This window comes from Amblyomma mixtum, chromosome 7 (genome assembly GCF_055824585.1).
Source record: "Amblyomma mixtum isolate Tamu chromosome 7, ASM5582458v1, whole genome shotgun sequence".
Lineage (NCBI taxonomy): Eukaryota > Metazoa > Arthropoda > Arachnida > Ixodida > Ixodidae > Amblyomma > Amblyomma mixtum.
The window spans coordinates 101,409,972-101,428,465 of record NC_143018.1 but is presented as its reverse complement, the minus strand read 5'-3'; the positions used below and the strand labels follow the sequence as shown (position 1 = coordinate 101,428,465).

Sequence of the window (18,494 nt, the reverse complement as noted above, 5' to 3'; positions counted from 1 at the left end):
TGTAAACATGCTTGTTTGAAATAAACTCATACTCATAACTCATACTCAAGTAGCGGCGTTTGGTTTCTAATCCCCGTTGGAGTATTTTAGACGTTCGTTTCGGGCTGACAGTCTGATCGGACAGAAATTTTGGCTCTGTAGCGCGTCTGTTGCGGCACTAGTTTCAGCATCAACTCCCACCCGATTTCAATACTGTTTGATTTATTTACTTACTTATTCATTCATTATAATGCGTCAAGTACAAAGTAACGACTGAGTTTGTCGGAAATGGCAGCTACAAGACTTTCACGCTTATCATTTCGTATTTAATTTATCCTCGCATTGAGCGCATCGTGACTTATTCGCTGTCTATCGCTCGAACAGCGCCCTCGAGTCCCCAAGACGTTTCTCTTCATGGACAGAACACATTGGGGGAGGAGGTGGTCAATACGCTGTTTCGTTACCTCGGGGGCGGACGGAGACGAGATAAGGACTGGATCAGGACTTCTTGTGGGGCTCTAAGCCACCTCACTTTCTTGGGCGTCGCACAGAGGTGAACTGGGGCACAGCGCCGACGAGCTAGACAAAGAAAACTCGAAGCGGACCAGGCCGCTGTTCTACAAGAGTAATTCTGTAAATAGGTGACCTCAGCATGGCTAGAGCCATGATCTTCACAGCCGCAGTGCTGTTAGTTCTTCAGCGAGTCGTTACAGCAGCGGAAGGTGAGTACATTATTCAGACGCTTGCTGCACATTACAGTCAAGATATTGGTTTTTCTAGGTTAGATAAATATCGAAGACGGTATCAGATATGAGCATCTTGGTCAGTCCTGGCCAAGTTTATTACTTCACTTCAAGTAACCAGCTAAGATGGCTTTCAGGGCAGAATGTACTCCCTGGAAACTCAAGAAATGACGCAGTAATTTAGGAAAAAAATAATTGCGAGAAATTTAGATAGGTAGCCGCGGCTACAAGGACGTGTCTCCAGCCCGCACAAGTCCCCCCTTCGTCATCACGCTGGATGCGCAGTGGTTTTCTGCACGATTGGAAGGATTTCAGGCGCTTTTGGTAATTCTTACGAACTTTGTTTTTAGGCTAGGTTCCATCTTCTTCGCAGAAATCGCAATAATACTTCGTCTGCCCGTCTGCAAAGTAGGTTCAATTTCGATGGTTTCTCTCCGACTACTGCTCATATGTGGTCATCGACTCCCGTTGCATTGCTTTAAGTGTAGAGGAGGAACTACTTTACTTCGGACGTATTTTCAGCATCCACAACGTCCATACATTGGCGCTCCGAAACTTCCTGATTATCTCGTTGGTGAGACGCCCACCAGGCACACAAGGATAAATGAAGAGGAGTGGAGAAGTGGTGGCATCTTATAGGGGCGGGACACTGGTAGAGGCAATGCTCCAAGTAAGCATACAGGAAGGAAGGGGCCGGAGGGGCTGGAAGAATCACTGAGGAACCCGTAGAGATAGCTTTTTATGATGTGGGTAAGGATAGTATCAGCTTAGAATGCGCCATTTCTCTTCTCTTCAAAAAATATTGTAAGACATTTCTGTTAAGTAGCTATATTGTCTATTCCTCATTTTAAAATTCCCTCTGCGCAAGCATTCGCAAGCCACCAACCACTGATTTTTTTTTCTCAAAAGTGCATTTTCGTACCAGAAATGTCTGATTACTTGTTCGGAATACTTGTCCATGGGGCCTTTTTCTGTTTTCTTTCTCAAAACAAAACAAATCGCTATTAGTGTTTTATGCCGGTCATGCATTTCTTAATCCGATGGATATCAACCCCAAGCAAAATCGTCCGTTCTTTGTTCTCTTGTCTTTTGGCAGCTGTCCTAGCGCCAGCGCTTCGTGCCAGATTACGGCCCGCTCATCGTTGTCTTCTACGTGACGCTAATTCGGTGGTTTTGACGCGAGCAAAATCATCTCTTCCTTGTCCGCAGATGTCTTGCCGCGAGCGCTCCATCCAACGGCGCTGCCCCTTATGGTCGGCTTCTACATAGCCCAAATCCGTGCTTTCACACTGACGTGTTGTAGATACCTAAAATATAAGTTGAAATGTCTTGTCAAGTGCTTTGGACCCTTTCAGATGGCATCTTTATATATTTCTTCCATAGACTATTGGTACATTTGTGCCTGTTTTACTTCTGATTTCATGTCCTCATCAAGAACACACTTTAATGCCAGCGGGCGCAGAGCTGTATTTTTTCATTTTTGTTAGTCAAGTAGAAGAATCCTGTGGCCCTGTCAGTGGAATACTGAGCCTTTATCCACGGCCTCCTCAAAGGCAATTGTATAGGCTGCAAATAAAAATAAGAAAGATTATGGATGGTACGTGCGACTTGGGGAGGGTAATTTTGGGGTTTGATGGTGGTGGCCAAGTCATCTCTTGAAGGAACTGTTAATACGGTTCAGAGATGACGCCTTTATAGAGCCTTGCCTCGACGTTCATCGGTGGGCTTACCCAGGGAACGGCAGGAACTTTGCTTCGAATAAGCGGCCGCAAAGGCCGCAAAGGAAACAAAGGTTGGATAACCAGCAATTGTCTAACTTTCGATGGACGCAACCAATCAGAAAACCTTGATTAGAAAAAACAAAGACTTCATAATCAATTTAGCGTGTATGTAGAAAATATTTTTATGACCAAAAATAGTATAACTGGCCGAGAAACGTTTTTCGCGAAACAGTAACTTTTAAGGTCACAAAAAATGTTTTTCTCCGCAAATGGAAGTACAGAGAAATTTCAACTTAGAGTGCCAAGACTTTGGTTTCCTATTTGGGAGATAGCCGTTGTTGACGAGACCTAGCGAATTCGCGCTGTGGGCGTTCGGTAATTTAGGAGGGGAGGCGGGTTGAGAAAGAAGACAAGGAGACGGTTTTGATGATAACAAAGGTTGGGAAACCAGCAATTGTCTGACTTTCGGTGGACGCAATCAACCAGAAAATCTTTGATTAGAAAAATCAAAGGCTTTTCGTGTCAAGTATTACGGTGCCAATGGCGCGAGCACACTCCATAACCAAGTAAAGGAGAATAAAATAACGCGTTTCAAAACACATCCTTTGCCGAAGTTCATTTCTTAGAAAATTACCGAAAAGGGTTGCAGACGACGACAAAAGCAAAATGCGGGAACCGGATGTGTGATTCAACACAACCCGATTGGTTCCATGACCAGTGGTTGTCTTTAAGATAACTGCAGAAATCGCGATGTGCAAATAAGGTGTGCATCAATTTTTATACGCAATTCGATATATTTTGACCTGCTCAGTGGCTGCTTGAATGTGGTGTGTATAACCATGCTCGATTGCGTAAAACAATTGACTACGCACTGGTTCTTTTTTTCAGACACGGAACGAGCTCCTTCTGTGCAACATCTTTGCTCCTGGATGGCAGCCAAAGATTGCTACGCCCAGTTTGTTCCACCTCCACATAATCATTCACAAAAAGAGATTTTAGAAAAGTTGAATGAAGAAGTAATGGCCGTGGTCTGCCGGTAAGCCGCTTTCTCATGTCGAATTGAGATTTGGCACTGCGCTTTTTCGTGGCGGAAAGAAAGCCTCTCTTGTTTTACGCGATAACGTTAAAACTCCCGTTGTCCGGAAAATCCTGTGTCGGCGTTTTCGGCCTCGGCGTCAGCGTCGGCGTTGTGAGCTAAAAATTATGAGCATGACTGTATTTTGGTCCTTTTGCAAAAGGACCAAAATACAGGTTTGAACCTTGCTTACCGGCACACGAGCTGTTGGTTTTTAATCGCCGCGTCGCAAGGAAAGCAGAAAAAGAAAATGAACAAAGGTACGTTCTCGACGGTGTCAAGTTTGGCAAGGACCATACTTCTGAAGAAACCCGCTCCGAGAGGGAGAGCCTTGACTAACAAGGTGATCGCATATTGCAAGGAGAACGGCATGTCCCTGCTGCAGGCGGACAAAGAAGGGAACTTTGTTCTCTTGCCTTCAGGCCTTTACAACGAGAAAGCCTGTCAAGCAATTTCGAAGAACTTTGTGGAAATCAAGACGTCCGCTACCAGGATCAAAGGCGAGGCTGTTGACCTTTGCTAATCCATGGAGCTGTAGAGCCTGGCAAGAGGTGTTTTGAACTCTTCTGTGAATAATTTGTCAATCTTCTTTGCTGTTAAGACCCATAAACCAGATGCACCGTTTAGGGCCATAGTTAGTGAGAAAGGTACTTGGAAGCAACACATCGGCCGCTTTTTGCTTAAGAACCTGAGGGATTTGCACGTTTCTGAGCCTTTTTTCACGAAAAATTCTCTAGATGTAGTCGGCGTCAGCGCCTGTCCTGTGCGTCTTTCTGTGTGGTTGTGTAGAATTTAGCGCTGTTTTTACTTTCGTGAACCCAACTGCCTTGCATCGTTTAGCACTAGACCGTTGCTGGCAGTACATTCATACACCCACTGTTATCGTGCTATGCGACATTTTATTTTTTCCGAGTGCACGTGTTCACTGCAAACCATGTTTTCTTTCAATAACACGTAAGTGTTATTGATATGTGTTCGTTAAGTATTAAAAATAAAACCTGTGTGATTTGTGGCGTTTGCAACAGATATCACCACCAATGGATGTTGCAAGTAATTTGTTAGTAACTCATTGCGATATGCCATGGTGCAGCCGACGCATTACTAGCAACCTGTGTCATTTAGTGCAACAGTAATCTGCCCGATGTAAAGCAAGTTCGGCACTCAACACGAAACGGATGGAGGCTGCGCTCGTTCTAACTACTGTACCAAGTGCGCCTCCTGCATTGTTAGAGCCGCGGCTTTCCCTCAGAATTAAGATGCTTTCTGCGGCAACTCCGCAGACCTACGCGCAATTCTAAGTACGTACTTATACAGTAACTCTAATGGCTAGCAGCGTAATACGCCACCTACGAGCAGTGGCAGGTGGCAGGAAAATATGTGAAGAACTGCACTCAAATTTCGTGCTACCGACTGTACTGCCGAGTATAATTGGGCGTATTTTCCTCAATGTCCTTTTAGTCGCAGCTCTGAATTATCTATATCTCTCAACTCTTCACTTAAGTTTTCGGTCCTACTGATGCTAAAACTGCTTTGAACCCCCTATTTTCTGCACAGAAAATTTCCGTCGCGATCTCAGTGCTACCATGAATTCAGCATCTGCGCGGAAGAAGCCAAGAAAAATATTACTTCTTTCGAAGAGGGTTACACACTTCTTCGAGATTCATATTGCGACAAAAATTTTCTCAAAGGTTTGTGATTTTTTTATATGAATCCCTCGTTTGAGCCGATATAAATTCAGTTTCTTTAGTGGGAACTTTAAAAGGGAGACGATGACTAGCATCCATGGCGAGGCACTGTTGCATGAATATACAAGTTCTTCCAGGGAATCCCGCCACTCCTGTTTAAAATAATAGCGTGATAACCCTCACCAGTACGACTCGACCATTTTGGGACGCTAATTGCGAAATTCGCAGAACCGGGCGCCTGCGGAGAGCGCAGGGCGACGTCCATCAAATGACGTCATTCCGTGGTGTAATCGCCACGTGACAATCTCTACCCCGCCAGCTCTACGGAGCCCACCAGTCCTCACCCTCCTCGCTGCTCTAACGCGGGCGCGGCATTGACTGTCACGTGGCGATTACACCACGGAATGACGTCATTTGATAGATGTCGCCCTGCGCTCTCCGCAGGCGCGCGGTTTTCGAATTTCGCAATTAGTGGCCCAAAATTGCCGAGTCTCACCGGTGAGGGCAAATCCCGCTTTCGACATTCTAAAAACTGATGTTGCTATTACTAACGGCCGGTTACAAATATCTAATCAGAATCAACCACCTATATGTATTAGTTAACAAGTTAATGATTTAAATTTGGTACATCCCTTTACGAGCTGACAAGAGAGAGAGAGAGAGAAATGGACGTAAAGGCAGGGAGGTTAACCAGGCGATGCTCAGTAGGCGACCCTACACTTGGGGAGGTGAGTGATGAGTTGCGGGTTCGCACACTGTATGCGTGACACGTGCCACACCCTGAATCTCGTTACTAGCTGACCAGATTCGCCGGTTTTCTGGCGTCCGCCAAAAACTGGCATTACTCTGCCATGAAACGCTTCTCTTCATCTCAAAAAACCTATTTTTAAAAATCAGCGCCGGCTTACCAGCGACACCAGGTATGTTACGTACGGCATTATGGCTTTGTGAGAAATTCGAGGTGGTCATGAGACAAAAGCTTCGGTGCATTTTTTTTCTCAGTAAGCAAACAATGAGCCTGGAATAAGCGTCTGTAATTAGGCCCAATGTTTCTACATCATAACCACTTCTGGCTTTCTTTGCCAGTTGTACTTTGTACCACTTCCACAATTGAAGTTGTACAACGAAGTGTGCGTTGTACACAGTAAGCGCAATTGGTTAGTGCAGATGTGATCACACAGGATTAAGGCTCATCGCTTTCATGAATTCTGACGCAATATAAATGTCTAAATTGCTGTTCTGAATCAAAACCTTCTTTCTTTTCCAGATACAAAGAATATTCTAAGTTGTATCGATCAGGAGTTGGAGCTGGCATGTAGACGAAAAAACGCACCTACAAAGGTCGAAACACACGCCGACTTATGTAGGTAAGAAAATGAAAAAAAAGACCCCAGGTAAAATGGCCGATGGAAGAATCGGTGCAGTACATAGAGTACTCTATTGAGCAGGTGCGGGCTATTACATTACTGCTGCACATTCCATTCACGCAGCGCCTGCAGTTACATCCGATATAGCTGTTATTGAGCGTCAAAGCGTGCTTCAGCATACGGAGGCTCGTTTTAAAGCTCCATTCGAAGGTTCCGAACATTTTTTCTATCTCTTAAATCGGCTTGGCGTTCGGACGTACTTCAATTCTTTCCGAGCTTTCACTTCATTAACGGTTTTTAGAGAAAAGCTTGAGCTATGAACTTGGTTGCTTTTAGAACTTCTTGCTGAGCTAGATGGTGCATGTTGAAACAAAAGAACTCTAGCGCAACCAAGACGAGCACAACAAAAGACAACACGGAACTAGCGCTAAACATTTAGTCAGTCATTTTAGCCGGTCATTAGAAGTCGAAAGCAGCTATCTCCGTCCTTCGTGCGTGCAAATTCCGTTCAAGTGTGCGGTGTAGCATTGTGAATCTAGCTTGACAGAGCTAATAACTCCCGAATTGGACCACCGGTCTAGTGCAGTGTGCCACTGTTTAAGAACGCTGACGCTGCAAATGCAGCATCTTTGGCCTACATCTGCGGCAATGCTACATTCTGCCTCGCAGAGTAATTTTTGTAGCGAAAGCTACATTGGCCACGAACTTGCGATTTCGCTGTGGTGGTGCTCCGAGGAGGCAGAGAGACCGACCTTCAGCCGTTGCTTAGCAACCGCCGCAGATGGCGGATTCCACGCGCTCGCCGCGCCATCATGCATGACGACACACCGCGTGTCTCGACGCGGAGCCGGCGCCGCCGTTTGGTGTGACGTCACACCGCTTGCCTCGTTCGTCGTTGCGCTTGCCTCCGCTCGCTTCGCCAGCTGTGTAGCATGCCCGCTTTCGCTGTATATTCTGGCATAGCCGAGCAAAGCCACTGCCAATTTTTTAGACCTCCACTCAGTTTTGATGTCTCTACATTTAAAGAGCAAATAGACATGCGTTGATCTCTTCGACTGAAAAACTGAAATAGACTATGCAGCGTCAGGCCGCAAAAATTCGGCAGCGTTACGCACAATGCACGCCAATTATAATAGAAAAAGCCCAACTCGAGCCTGTCCTTGTTCTGTCCCTTTGGCAGTGCTGTTTTTATACAGCCTGTTGGGCACGCAGGAAAGCGTTGGCCTTCTGAAGGTCATCCCGTTGTTAAATGGCTACTTTGCTGTGGAGCAGGGCATTATTTTTTTTTATTAATTTTTTTGCCAAATATAACGAATGTCTTTCACCGGCACTTATCATATGGCGATTTAGGGGAGTAATTAGATGTAGTCGTCGTTGCGAGTTCTTGTTCACTGTAGCTCAAAATATGCCTAATTTTTGTCTTGGTCGATCCCATGTGACGTAAGACTTTGAAAATGATTTTTAAATTTTGGCTGTACCGCAGCTGTGATAAAGTCAATGCCTACAAAATTTGCAAACACTCTTGAAGATAGACGCAGCTTGCAGTATAGCTCAAAGCTAGATTAATGTTTAGTCTAAGATTTTTTTATACATTTTTCTACTCATGTACTTTTTTCTAAATCTCTACATTTTGCAGTGTTGAAATTTTCTATGAGAGTAGCTACCGATGCTTTCCACAGCTTGTACCGAAATTATGTGATCGAACAAAAACTAGATTTATTGTGTTTTTCTTCTTTCTTAATGCGATAAAACTGCCACCGATGGATTTTCCGGTTCGGTTTGGTTTATAGGGTCTAACGTCCCAAAGCGACTCAGGCTATGAGGGACGCCGTAGTGAAGGGCTCCGGAAATTTCGACCACCTGGGGTTCTTTAACGTGCACTGACATTGCACAGTACACGGGCCTCTAGAATTTCTCCTCCAAAGACATTCCAGCCGCCGCGGGCGGGATCGAACCCGCGTCTTTCGGGTCAGCTGCCGAGCACCATAACCACTGAGCCACCACTGCCATAACCACTGAGCCATAACCACTGAGCCGCTGAGTCAGAAAAATACAATGAATTAAGCGATTGATATTGGTACGAATTATGTAAATAGCATTGATTAACGTCTGCTAAAAATTTCGTTCGCTTATGCGCTATAGATCCCATGAAGAAGACGCACAAAACCCTTAATATAACTTTAAAAAAAAAACGAAAATAAATTCTCTGAAAACTCCCACTTTTCTGTTCGACTTGACTACAAAAAACGACAAAAAATTGCCTACGAAATCGCGAATACCCAAGAATAATATATTGTGACAAAGAAGACAATGCTGGCAGTGGCACAGGACGGAGCGCTCGCGATAAGCCAGCGGGCATTAAATCATCTCTTGTTCATCGTACATCTCGTCTCAACCTTCGGCTGGCCACCACCTAAAAATATTTTTTGGAAGATGAAGAAGTCCTTTATCCTTTGGCCTCAAATTCTTAAAACAATTTTATGACAATGCAGCTAGCCAGCCGGGAGACTGTGCTGGCTAGCTCTCTCCATCGCACAGAATGTTTTACAACCGAAAAGTATTAACCCAACACAAGTGCACCTCTGTTGTCGTTCCTCTATGGGGTACTTTGAAGACGCAAATTGTGAACACGACGAAGGTAGCCGGGGAGTGGTAGGGCCTCATGGCTGACTCTAGTTTCTACGCCACACGGTGCTCGGCACCCTGCTTTCCGTTTCTTCAAATCTTTGCGTATTCCATCTTTATTCACCGCGGGAGCACTGGCTTAGGAGGGCTCACCGTGTTTCAGTTTTGTGCGGCACAGGAAGTCATGGCGCCACCTCAACGTGTATCACTTTAGCGACACTGCGAAATCCATGCTTGTTTGAAACATAGGTAACTTTGCTTATTTATTTATTTTATTCATAATTTATTTGCAATACCCTCAGGATAAAATGCATAATAGAGGCGAGGGGCGAACATAAGTCACAGAAAAAAAATCGGTGTGGTTTAGCTGTGGTTAAACCTGGTTGGTTTCGAAAGCCTCTCCTCCTCCGCTTTTCGAGACGTTCGGAGCGTTGTTATTCTGTTTCCTCGGCACGTCTTCGTCTCCTAGCTCATTTCGCATAGCACGGCTGGACTCACATTCTGAACTTGAAGTGGCTTGCTTAGCTGCTTCTGATTCTTGTCGTTTTCGCAAACGTTCTTCTCGTTGTTCCTGTTTCCTGGGCACGTTGTTTCCGCTTGGCTTCATTCCGTTCAGCTTGCCTAATCCCAGCTTCTGAACTCGATACAGCTCGTTTAGCTGCTTCGGCTTCTCGTCGTTTCCGCAGTCGTTCTTCTCGTTGTTCTTCCTTTTCTTGGGCACGTTGTAACCTCTTTCTTGCATTCTTCCTAGCTTGCTTGGCTGTCGCCTTAGAGTTAAACTGTTCAGAAGCAGTAGAGCAACTAGATTCAGATATAGACCCTTCGTCGGTGACTTCCATGGCGAGACTCCTCGAGGAGCGCGGCACGACCGGCTGCTCCTGGCTGCGGTGGAGAGAGCAAGATGACGTCACGCATCGCCATAGCCACGAAGAGGCTGACGTCACACCATCTGTTAGGCGCGGCGGTGGCTCCTCGAGGAGCCGGGGGGTCCACGGACCACGCGACGAACGGTTAGACCTGGCGTAGTATTGCTCCCGCGATAAAACTCAAATCATAAAGGCCCATAGTAATAACACGAGAAATAAAACATGGTAAGAGATGTTGAGAAATGTGTCAAAAGAACAACAAGAAGTACAAGGGTAAACGCTGCATGCACTCGTTGACAGCAAGAAAGCAGAAAGGGTAAATGTTCGACGGTAATAACCGAAACGGCCCTGCTCCGCATTAAAGACAAAATCATTCGTAATATTCAAGCTTATTTATGTACAGTTGGAATTTACTTAAATTTTCGAAAGGCATTTGATTCTATACAGCACCATATCTTGTTCAACAAGCTTGAAGCATATGGCTTTAGAGGCATCAAACAAAGTCTTATACGCAGTTTTATTAATGCGAGGTCCCAGTTCACATCCATACACGGCATTGCTTCGGGGAAAGGTAGCATTAAATACGGCGTTCCTCAGGGCTGTATACTCGGGCCGCTGTTATTCGTCCTGTATATAAATGACATCGTTAACATTTCGTCATCGGGAGAAGTGTTGCTGTATGCTGATGACACGAGTGTATTTTTTACCAAAGAGAGCCTTGAGGAACTTGAGGACACGTCAAACGCATCGCTGCATAAGCTCAGTTTATGGGTATGAACAAACAAGCTTCAAATGAATACAAAGGAAACAAAATACATGATATTTTCTTCAAAAAATAAGCCCAATGTCTTCAATATAAACCTGAACTTTAATGATGCACTGCTTGCGCGCGTAGATTGTCATTCCTTTTTAGGTGTTACTTTTCAGACGAACCTAACATGGTCCTATCATGTAGAAAATATAGGAATGAAAGTAGCAAGATCTATTGGAATGTTATGCCACCTTCGAAATCTTGACCCTGCCAGGTTCAAACAGCAGCTTTATAATTCACTTGTACATTCACATTTTAATTACTGTGCCTTAATATGGGGAACCGGAATTAAGACCGACAACGATAGGCTCTCTACACTGCAGCGAAGGGCGATTAAAACACTACATAAAGAAAATGTACACCCTGTAACCTTAATGAGAACACAAAATCTCCTGCCTTTTCACGAAATATACACACTTAAATTGTCTGCCTACATATTCTCTGAAGTATCAAGCAACTACCGTCGATTTGTTAGTCACTATATAACTAGAGATACTGGTTACAATTTGAGTAGGACTTTCATTGTCATAGAAAAACCAAGGACAAATTATGCCAAACAGGCAATTGATTATCAAATTATGAAACTATGTAATAATTATCCACAAATTCTCGAGATCGCAAAATCATGTAGAAGTCTGAGAACTTTCAAGCGCAGAATACAACTTTTGTTCACTCCAAACAGCTGGCCAAACACGCACGAATAACGATTTCTAATTGCGAAGCTATTATGTTCTTGTTTCTATATTTGTGTACAAAGTTTTAACAATAACGTGTTTTTTTTAACTTTCTTCATGTGCATTTTTGTACGGTGACGATTGTTATCCAGTTGTATGTGTACTCTCTACATGTATTTTGTATCCGCTGCTGTTGCGCCCAGTGGGGCCAGGGCCTCGTCAGGAGACTAATTACCTCCTTTTGTCCTGCCCCACGGGCAGTGCCATGTATTGCCCATCCAATAAATAACTAAATAAAATAAATAAATAAAATATGGTACAACAGTCGGCAAGTGTGGCTAATTACAACAACGAAAATGGTGTCCCCCATGCAAAGCATGGTTCTCTAATTGTGTGTGTTAGCTAAGTATGCCCTTCACGTGGTCCGTTGTTGCAGAATTTGGGAACTACTGTACCGAGCTGCTGATGCTGTTTTTGCCAATATGTCACATGTAGCCCCTCGTTTATTTACGCATCTTAAGGGGCATTCTCAAGCTCATCTTATTCGCATTTGCTTTTCGATCACTCCTTTGTTAGGAGGAGTTCTGAGCAATTACCGCTTTCTTTCTGGGACTACTTTACTGTGGTTGTTGGAACTTTACTGTGAGGGTTGGAAGCGAGGTAAAATTTAATATTCCTATGAGCATAGCAGTGAAAGTCTTCCTGCCGAAACTGGTCGGTATGGCAGAAAGCGAATAGTTAATCATAAAATCCCTGAAATTGCTGTCTTAAATTGGCTGCGAAACACTGCCTGGGGGAATACCGGCTATACTTCAGGTGGGTTCTTTATGTCACACAGATGCTGACTTAAAAAGAATTACAGGAATCCATGCACAGGAACGGGAGTTAATCAGTGAAGAAATTTCAAAATACAAGAAGACAAAACGCTGCCCTCAACTCAATTTTGGCGGGGCTTCCAACTCTTATTTCGCTCTCCCAATGACGGCACCTGGCGCAACCAATCAAAACAGCCAGCCAGAGCACGTCGCGGAAGTTTGTACTCCATGATTGCCTGCTCTCTGTAACTCGTTCTTGCTGAGACTGGCAGCGTTGTTTCCATGCCAGAGCGCCCCTGGTGGTGTACTTTTATTTTACTTGCTTTGCAGGGTTTTTATCTAAGACAAACAAGTTGTTTTTGTTGATGTAATATAAAACGCAGACAGATGACAAAATGTGTCTATTTATTCACACAATTTGTAGTATATTTACTGTTTGTCCGATCATCAAGCTCGCGCCAGGTGATGTCACATCCACTGCTAAAAACCCGCCACTGTGTGGCGACACCATTAGAGCCATGAAGTTGTTTTTGGGAGGGCATTAAAATATTAAAAAACGGAATATACGCGGTATTACCGGCGCTAATAGCGCCATTATAACTCACTGTATGCAATCAAAAGGCCAAACAGTTAACTAAGATTGTGTTTCTGGGCCCCTTTAATGGGAGCTGACAAATTATTCCTGAGAAAGCATATGCACAGCGCGATGCTGTAGAATTTGTGCTACCTTTACGAACTGGAATCTGAACCAGCTGTTTTCTGTAGTCCCAAAATTCATGTTCTGAAATAGGCTGTAAAGGTTTTATCACTGAGAGTAGAACATGAGCACCGGTAGTGTGGCTGCTGCCAGCTTAAGGAAGCACTAATGGCAATCATTTTGGGTGTATTTGATCTACATTTTACCCAAACCGGCTCTCTTGGCTGTTGCGAAGATGGTGACAGCGTGCTGAGAGATTACAGATATCTGATATTTAACAGTAACCACAGCTCAGTACGCGTTATGAGGGGCACTAATGAGTCATGCTAAGAAAGCATGTCAATTAAGTGGCCTAGGCAATAGAGCTTATTCAAGTACGTTTTTTGAGGGACTTCAAAGCGGAAAATATTTTGTACGGAAACAGTACAGTTGTTTTCATGTGCACTTAATGTCAACTAAAAAGAAATACGAATAGTCGGCATCACAAGCGCTTGAACACGAAGCTTCAAAGCGGCTGTATGATGCTTCAGGGGCACGCAAAACGTGCAATAAAGCGTCGCGTGAAAATGAACGAAAATTTGAAATTTCTTGTACAATTTTTTAAAGCATATTTCACCTGCAGTGCCTGCAACAGAGAGAAAGACACACGCATACTAATGGAAAGACACTTATTTTTTTATTTATTTATTTGGTACCTGCATCGCCTCTAGGCATTGCAGCAGAAGGGACACTTTCATATTCAAAGAACAAAAAATCGTGCACCTAATGCATGAAAAAAAAAACGCTTCATTTGGTACAACATCAATAGTATGTGGCGACAAAGCATTCCATTCACGAACTCTTCTCAGAAAAAAACGAATAGCCTAGCAGATCACCGTTAAAATGAAATTCATAACGTTTTAAAATGTGATCTCTTCGCTTCGATACATAGAACGGCGGCTTCAAATATTTTGTTCCACCTGTACCATACTTGGAAAAGAAAATGCTGTGTAAATTTTTAAGGTGTGGCCACTGAAGATTGCTTCTTGCTTTCTGACACAGTGAGTCTCCTGTCATAATTTCCAAGGACAAAGCAGACTGCCGTATTTTAAATATTTTTTCAGTTTAGCAGTAAGTTCTTGATTATCTGGGTCCCAGCATCCTGACGCATATTCGAGTACCTTTCGGACGCGAGTAAAATATAACTGTTCTTAGGGATGCTTTGAAGGATAGCTGAAATTTCTTTTTAAGAGTCCTAGTATACTAACAGATTTCTTAACGATGCAGTTAAAATGCCTTGACCGCCACAGGTGAGCATTAAGATGAACGCCTATGTATTTTTAATTGTGCTCTTTGTTCAAGGTCACTTGGTTGATAGTGTATATATAAGGTGGGTATGATGGGTAGGAGCGATTCCTCGAAAAGGTGACGTGCGCAAATTTTTTAGTACACAGTGACGTCCCAATTAGTACGCCACACAGCTATCTTATCAAAGTCATCTTGCAGGGTATGCACGTCAAGTGAACTTAATAAAACGCTATAAATCAAGTGTATGCGAAGTCTTATGCGAACATTCTGGATGAAGAAGTAATATCAGGATTGATATCGTTTATCTATTACAAAAAGCGGCCCTACGACAGAGTTCTGGGGGACGCCCGAAGTGACAGGACCATACTTCGAGGAGGTGGAGGAGTTAAGTTGTCTCTCGAAAAGACGGTCAATGCTTATGTAATCTCTCATATATTTTACCAACTGATTCACGAGGCACAGTTCCACACAGGTAAAATTCCAGTCTTATTCTTGTCTGAAACACAGTTGTGCACAATTAATAATGTTTGCCATCATCAGAAGTGTTCTCCACAAGAAAACATCAGCTACAGTGTTCTTTAATAAAACATTCAAATGGGTCACAGGAAAAAGAACTGACATCAACGTACAGAACTTTCCAGGTGCGCCGTAGAACTTCGTGACATCAGGATTTATTTTGTGCTTTGAAATTGAAAGAGCTATTCTTCTCTTCCGGGCTCGAAAGGGGCTGTGATTCTTTCCAGTAGGAATATGAAATATAGCCTGAATCACTGGCTCCACTAAAACTGTGCTACACCAGGTGAAAACCGTGCCGCGTAGGGTTATTTCAACATAAAAGTGTTGTCGAAAACCAATACCAAGGTTTCAGAGCTTCAAGTAACTTTGCATGAAGACTTCAGCTGTTCTATGCTTCCCAGTTTTGCTTAGTTTTTCAACTCCGCCTCTCTTCCCACTGTACTCTAACTTATATTGTCACGTTGTAGTGACGGCAGTCCAGCGGTCAGGAAGACAGCAACAAGACAAGCAAACGAGGCTCTTTATTTCGGCTGACTTGCGCCCGCACAAGAACTAAACAGCACGGCAGTGGCGTAAGTAACAAACGTGCTCGTCAGTCGTCGAACTACGAATGCCCGCCGCTCGCTGCATCGCTCAATTTAATGCCGGCAAGGAAACTTTGAGATAACAGGTCAAAATCATCTACAGTAATCTGGAAAAACGTAGATGCAGTTATTCATGGCTATGATCAATGGAGATTAGTCCGGTCGCTTCTCGCGTCACGAACGAAAATGATAACGCCCCGTTCCTACGGCCTGGAGCGCGAACGAACGGACACTGCAATGACACGTGGCAACATAAAGCCATGGATGGGCGCAGTAAACTTTTAAAACAAAGATGAATGCTGCCATTTTTTTTTTGAATGTATGTCATAAACCACTAGCACTCGGACGTGCTTTTCGTTCAATTGTACTACATGCAGAGGAAGCAGCACTGCTGCTGATATGAGTGGGCTACTTGGCGTATTGTCGGAAAATGAAAAGCGTTGTAAAACTTATTGTTGAACACTACTTTAGGACAGGGGTTCTCAAACTGGGTTCCGCGGAACACAGGGGTTTCGCGGGCTGTCTTCTTGTGTTCCGCGAGAACCCTCACCAGCCCTGACCCGGCAGCTGATATGAGACTGGCTCTGAGTGCTACTGAGCCACGCTTTGACTTGCTCTTAAAAGGGAAGCAGTACCACCCCTCACACATCACATTAGTATTTGTATTAATCTGTGCAATAAACATTTAACCTCTGCAACTTTCCCTTTGCAAAAATGCACTCGACAACATCGCTGGTAAGTGAAAGCGGGGGGCCGAGGGTGGGGGGGTTCCCTGGAACTTATTGAAGGCTTTTGGGGTTCCTCCAAGCAAAAAAGTTTGAGAACCGCTGCTCTAGGACATCGATTTTAAAAATCGATATCTCTTTCCTACTTCCCTGAACAGTGTTATGACTCTTTATAAATCTTCCAGATTTTACAGCTTTCCCTTTTCTGCGAATGATAATCTGCTACAGGAACATTACGGAAAACCTAAAATATGAAGCAAGGAATCATAGCAGTTCTCTCTTTATGCAGGTCGTTGACCACAGCCATCAAGTGTTTCGAAGAAGCTTTCCACGAAAGCTGCCCTGTGGCATATGAACCTGCGAAAGCAACCGGGAAGCGGACCATGACAGCACAGTTCATGCTGCATGGATGCAAGCGATCATCTCAGGCCAATCTTCACCCTCAACCAATAATTTTTACTTCCTTACTAGTTGCGCCTATCATCGTCGCTGTTTCGAAATTCATGTAGGGTGATGGGAACCAAACAGTACAATGCCTGAGCGCATTTTTTTTATCCAACTAGAGAACAAAACGCCTTTTCTCGCCCACATCATTTTCTGAGATATTTGTTGCAAATGAGAATATTTTTTTTACAGGTGTACAGCGAAGCGCTCTTGGCGGTCTTCCGGAATAACCACAGTGCTTGATAGCCTAATAATGTCCACTTGAGGCTGTCTTAGGATTCGCGATGCATGTTAGACTTCTCCGTCAATGTCGGAAGCACTCTCTCCAAAAAAACGCCATAATTTGTTTTACTTTTTGGAACTGAAAAAGAGATAACCAGCTTTCAAAGAATAACAAGAAGACAAATTAATCAGGGCCTTTGAGCTTATTATGACTAACCACAATTAAATTAGTCTGACGAAGCAAAAATAAAAATAATAATTTAACTAAACTAAGAAAAAGCCGCATTTAAACAGTTGGCGTCAGCCGCCGGCTGGTCAGCCGATTTTTCGATGTGTAGTTTTGTTTCCTGATCAGGCACGTATATTCTATTCGCCAAAGGGAGACCTTGAATCTCTTGTGGTTCATCACGTTGTCTATTATGCTACTGATGTATGCTAATAAGAGCTCGTGTAATTATAGAGATGTACTAATTAAAAAGATGTATTAACAAGTAAGGTAACAAGTAACCATTACCGCTCTCGCGTCATACGCTTACAGAGGAAATTAATTCTCGCCCCTTGCTTTCTAGCAGTTGTAACAACCAAAGTATGGACCTACAGTTTAACCCTGCGCCCCTAAAGTTATTGAGAGAGCTGAATTGGGTCCGTGTAGCGTAGCCAGCACTAAAGGGACTTCCGTGTTGGTACGTGGTGTTTAGCAGTCAGAAGTTGAATGTTCGCTGTAAGAGACTCCTTGTTGCAGGGCTCGAATATCTCGATAACCTGAATTTTTTAGCATGCACCGCTCACCTAACAGAGAACACTGCCGGGTTTGAATTGTCGAAATTTTTGAGGTGCGCCTGCAGCTTTAGAAGTCCGATATCGCGACCTTGTGTTTGAACAGCCAACGCCAGAGCCACTGAGCCACGAGGATAGCTAATAAATTATTGTGTAATTCTGCTCCCTTCTTCTCTACTCGCATTTGTTTCAACGCTGTTTTGTATGTTTTTTATTCTTGTTGTTCTCATGCCATACTTTTACAAAGCCGAATTTTAGGCCTACATGCTATCGTTCCGAACATCTTGAGCAGTTCTTCCTCCCGTGAAAGAATGCAGTTCCTTTGAGTTCACTTGAACTCTTTTTCCTCTAGCGAAATGGTCAAGAAGAAAATAATCTGGCGTTATCAGGGCCACGCAAACATAAAGTCGCTTCTCTAGCTCTCGGCGTAGTCTAAGTGCCACAGCATTAAATTTCAGCGTTTAACATTAGCACACTAACTGAGCTGTAACAAAATAAATCAGCACATGTCTCACCTTATATAAGGCGTGAAGACAGATGCATAATCACGAACATCAATCACGACACTACTCGTCCTAAAGGACAAAGGCATACCGCGATAATCCACAAACTACGCTGGCCACCTATCTTTGCCCAGTCTTCGAGTAAATTATTTAATCATCAAACTACCAACCCCGCCCAACATCGAAAGTCTCAGCTGTGTCTTGTTTAAAGTTTTTTTTTTTTTATTGTAATAGAACATCAGTTGCCGGTTTTTCACACTGCGTGCCCCTCTCGAGTCCAATTTCTCCCCTAGTTCCTGCTAAGATATCTCGCAAGTGCCTAATTAAGATTTAACGCTGCATCGAAGTATGTCAATTTTGCTCAACTATGCCAAGTAA

At 43.7% G+C, this 18,494-nt stretch overlaps 1 protein-coding gene across 1 annotated transcript; it reads left to right on the top strand.

Moving 5' to 3' along the window:
* Window positions 1-538: 538 nt before the first annotated feature.
* Window positions 539-16,978, top strand: LOC149337022 (uncharacterized). Its single transcript, XM_089554798.1, has 5 exons — window positions 539-701; window positions 3,332-3,479; window positions 5,073-5,206; window positions 6,471-6,570; window positions 16,460-16,978. Exons 1-5 carry the CDS (start codon window positions 632-634, stop codon window positions 16,677-16,679), a joined length of 672 nt encoding a protein of 223 aa, XP_089410924.1. The 5' UTR covers window positions 539-631; the 3' UTR covers window positions 16,680-16,978.
* Window positions 16,979-18,494: the final 1,516 nt, after the last annotated feature.

What these genes read in the sequence shown, in the direction of transcription:
- LOC149337022 (XM_089554798.1), top strand. Translation starts at nt 632, where the DNA reads ATGGCTAGAGCCATGATCTTCACAGCCGCAGTGCTGTTAGTTCTTCAG. An exon ending in GTAATGGCCGTGGTCTGCCG is followed by an intron (nt 3,480 to 5,072) that starts GTAAGCCGCTTT and finishes TTTTCTGCACAG; the next exon opens with AAAATTTCCGTCGCGATCTC. An exon ending in ACACACGCCGACTTATGTAG is followed by an intron (nt 6,571 to 16,459) that starts GTAAGAAAATGA and finishes CTCTTTATGCAG; the next exon opens with GTCGTTGACCACAGCCATCA.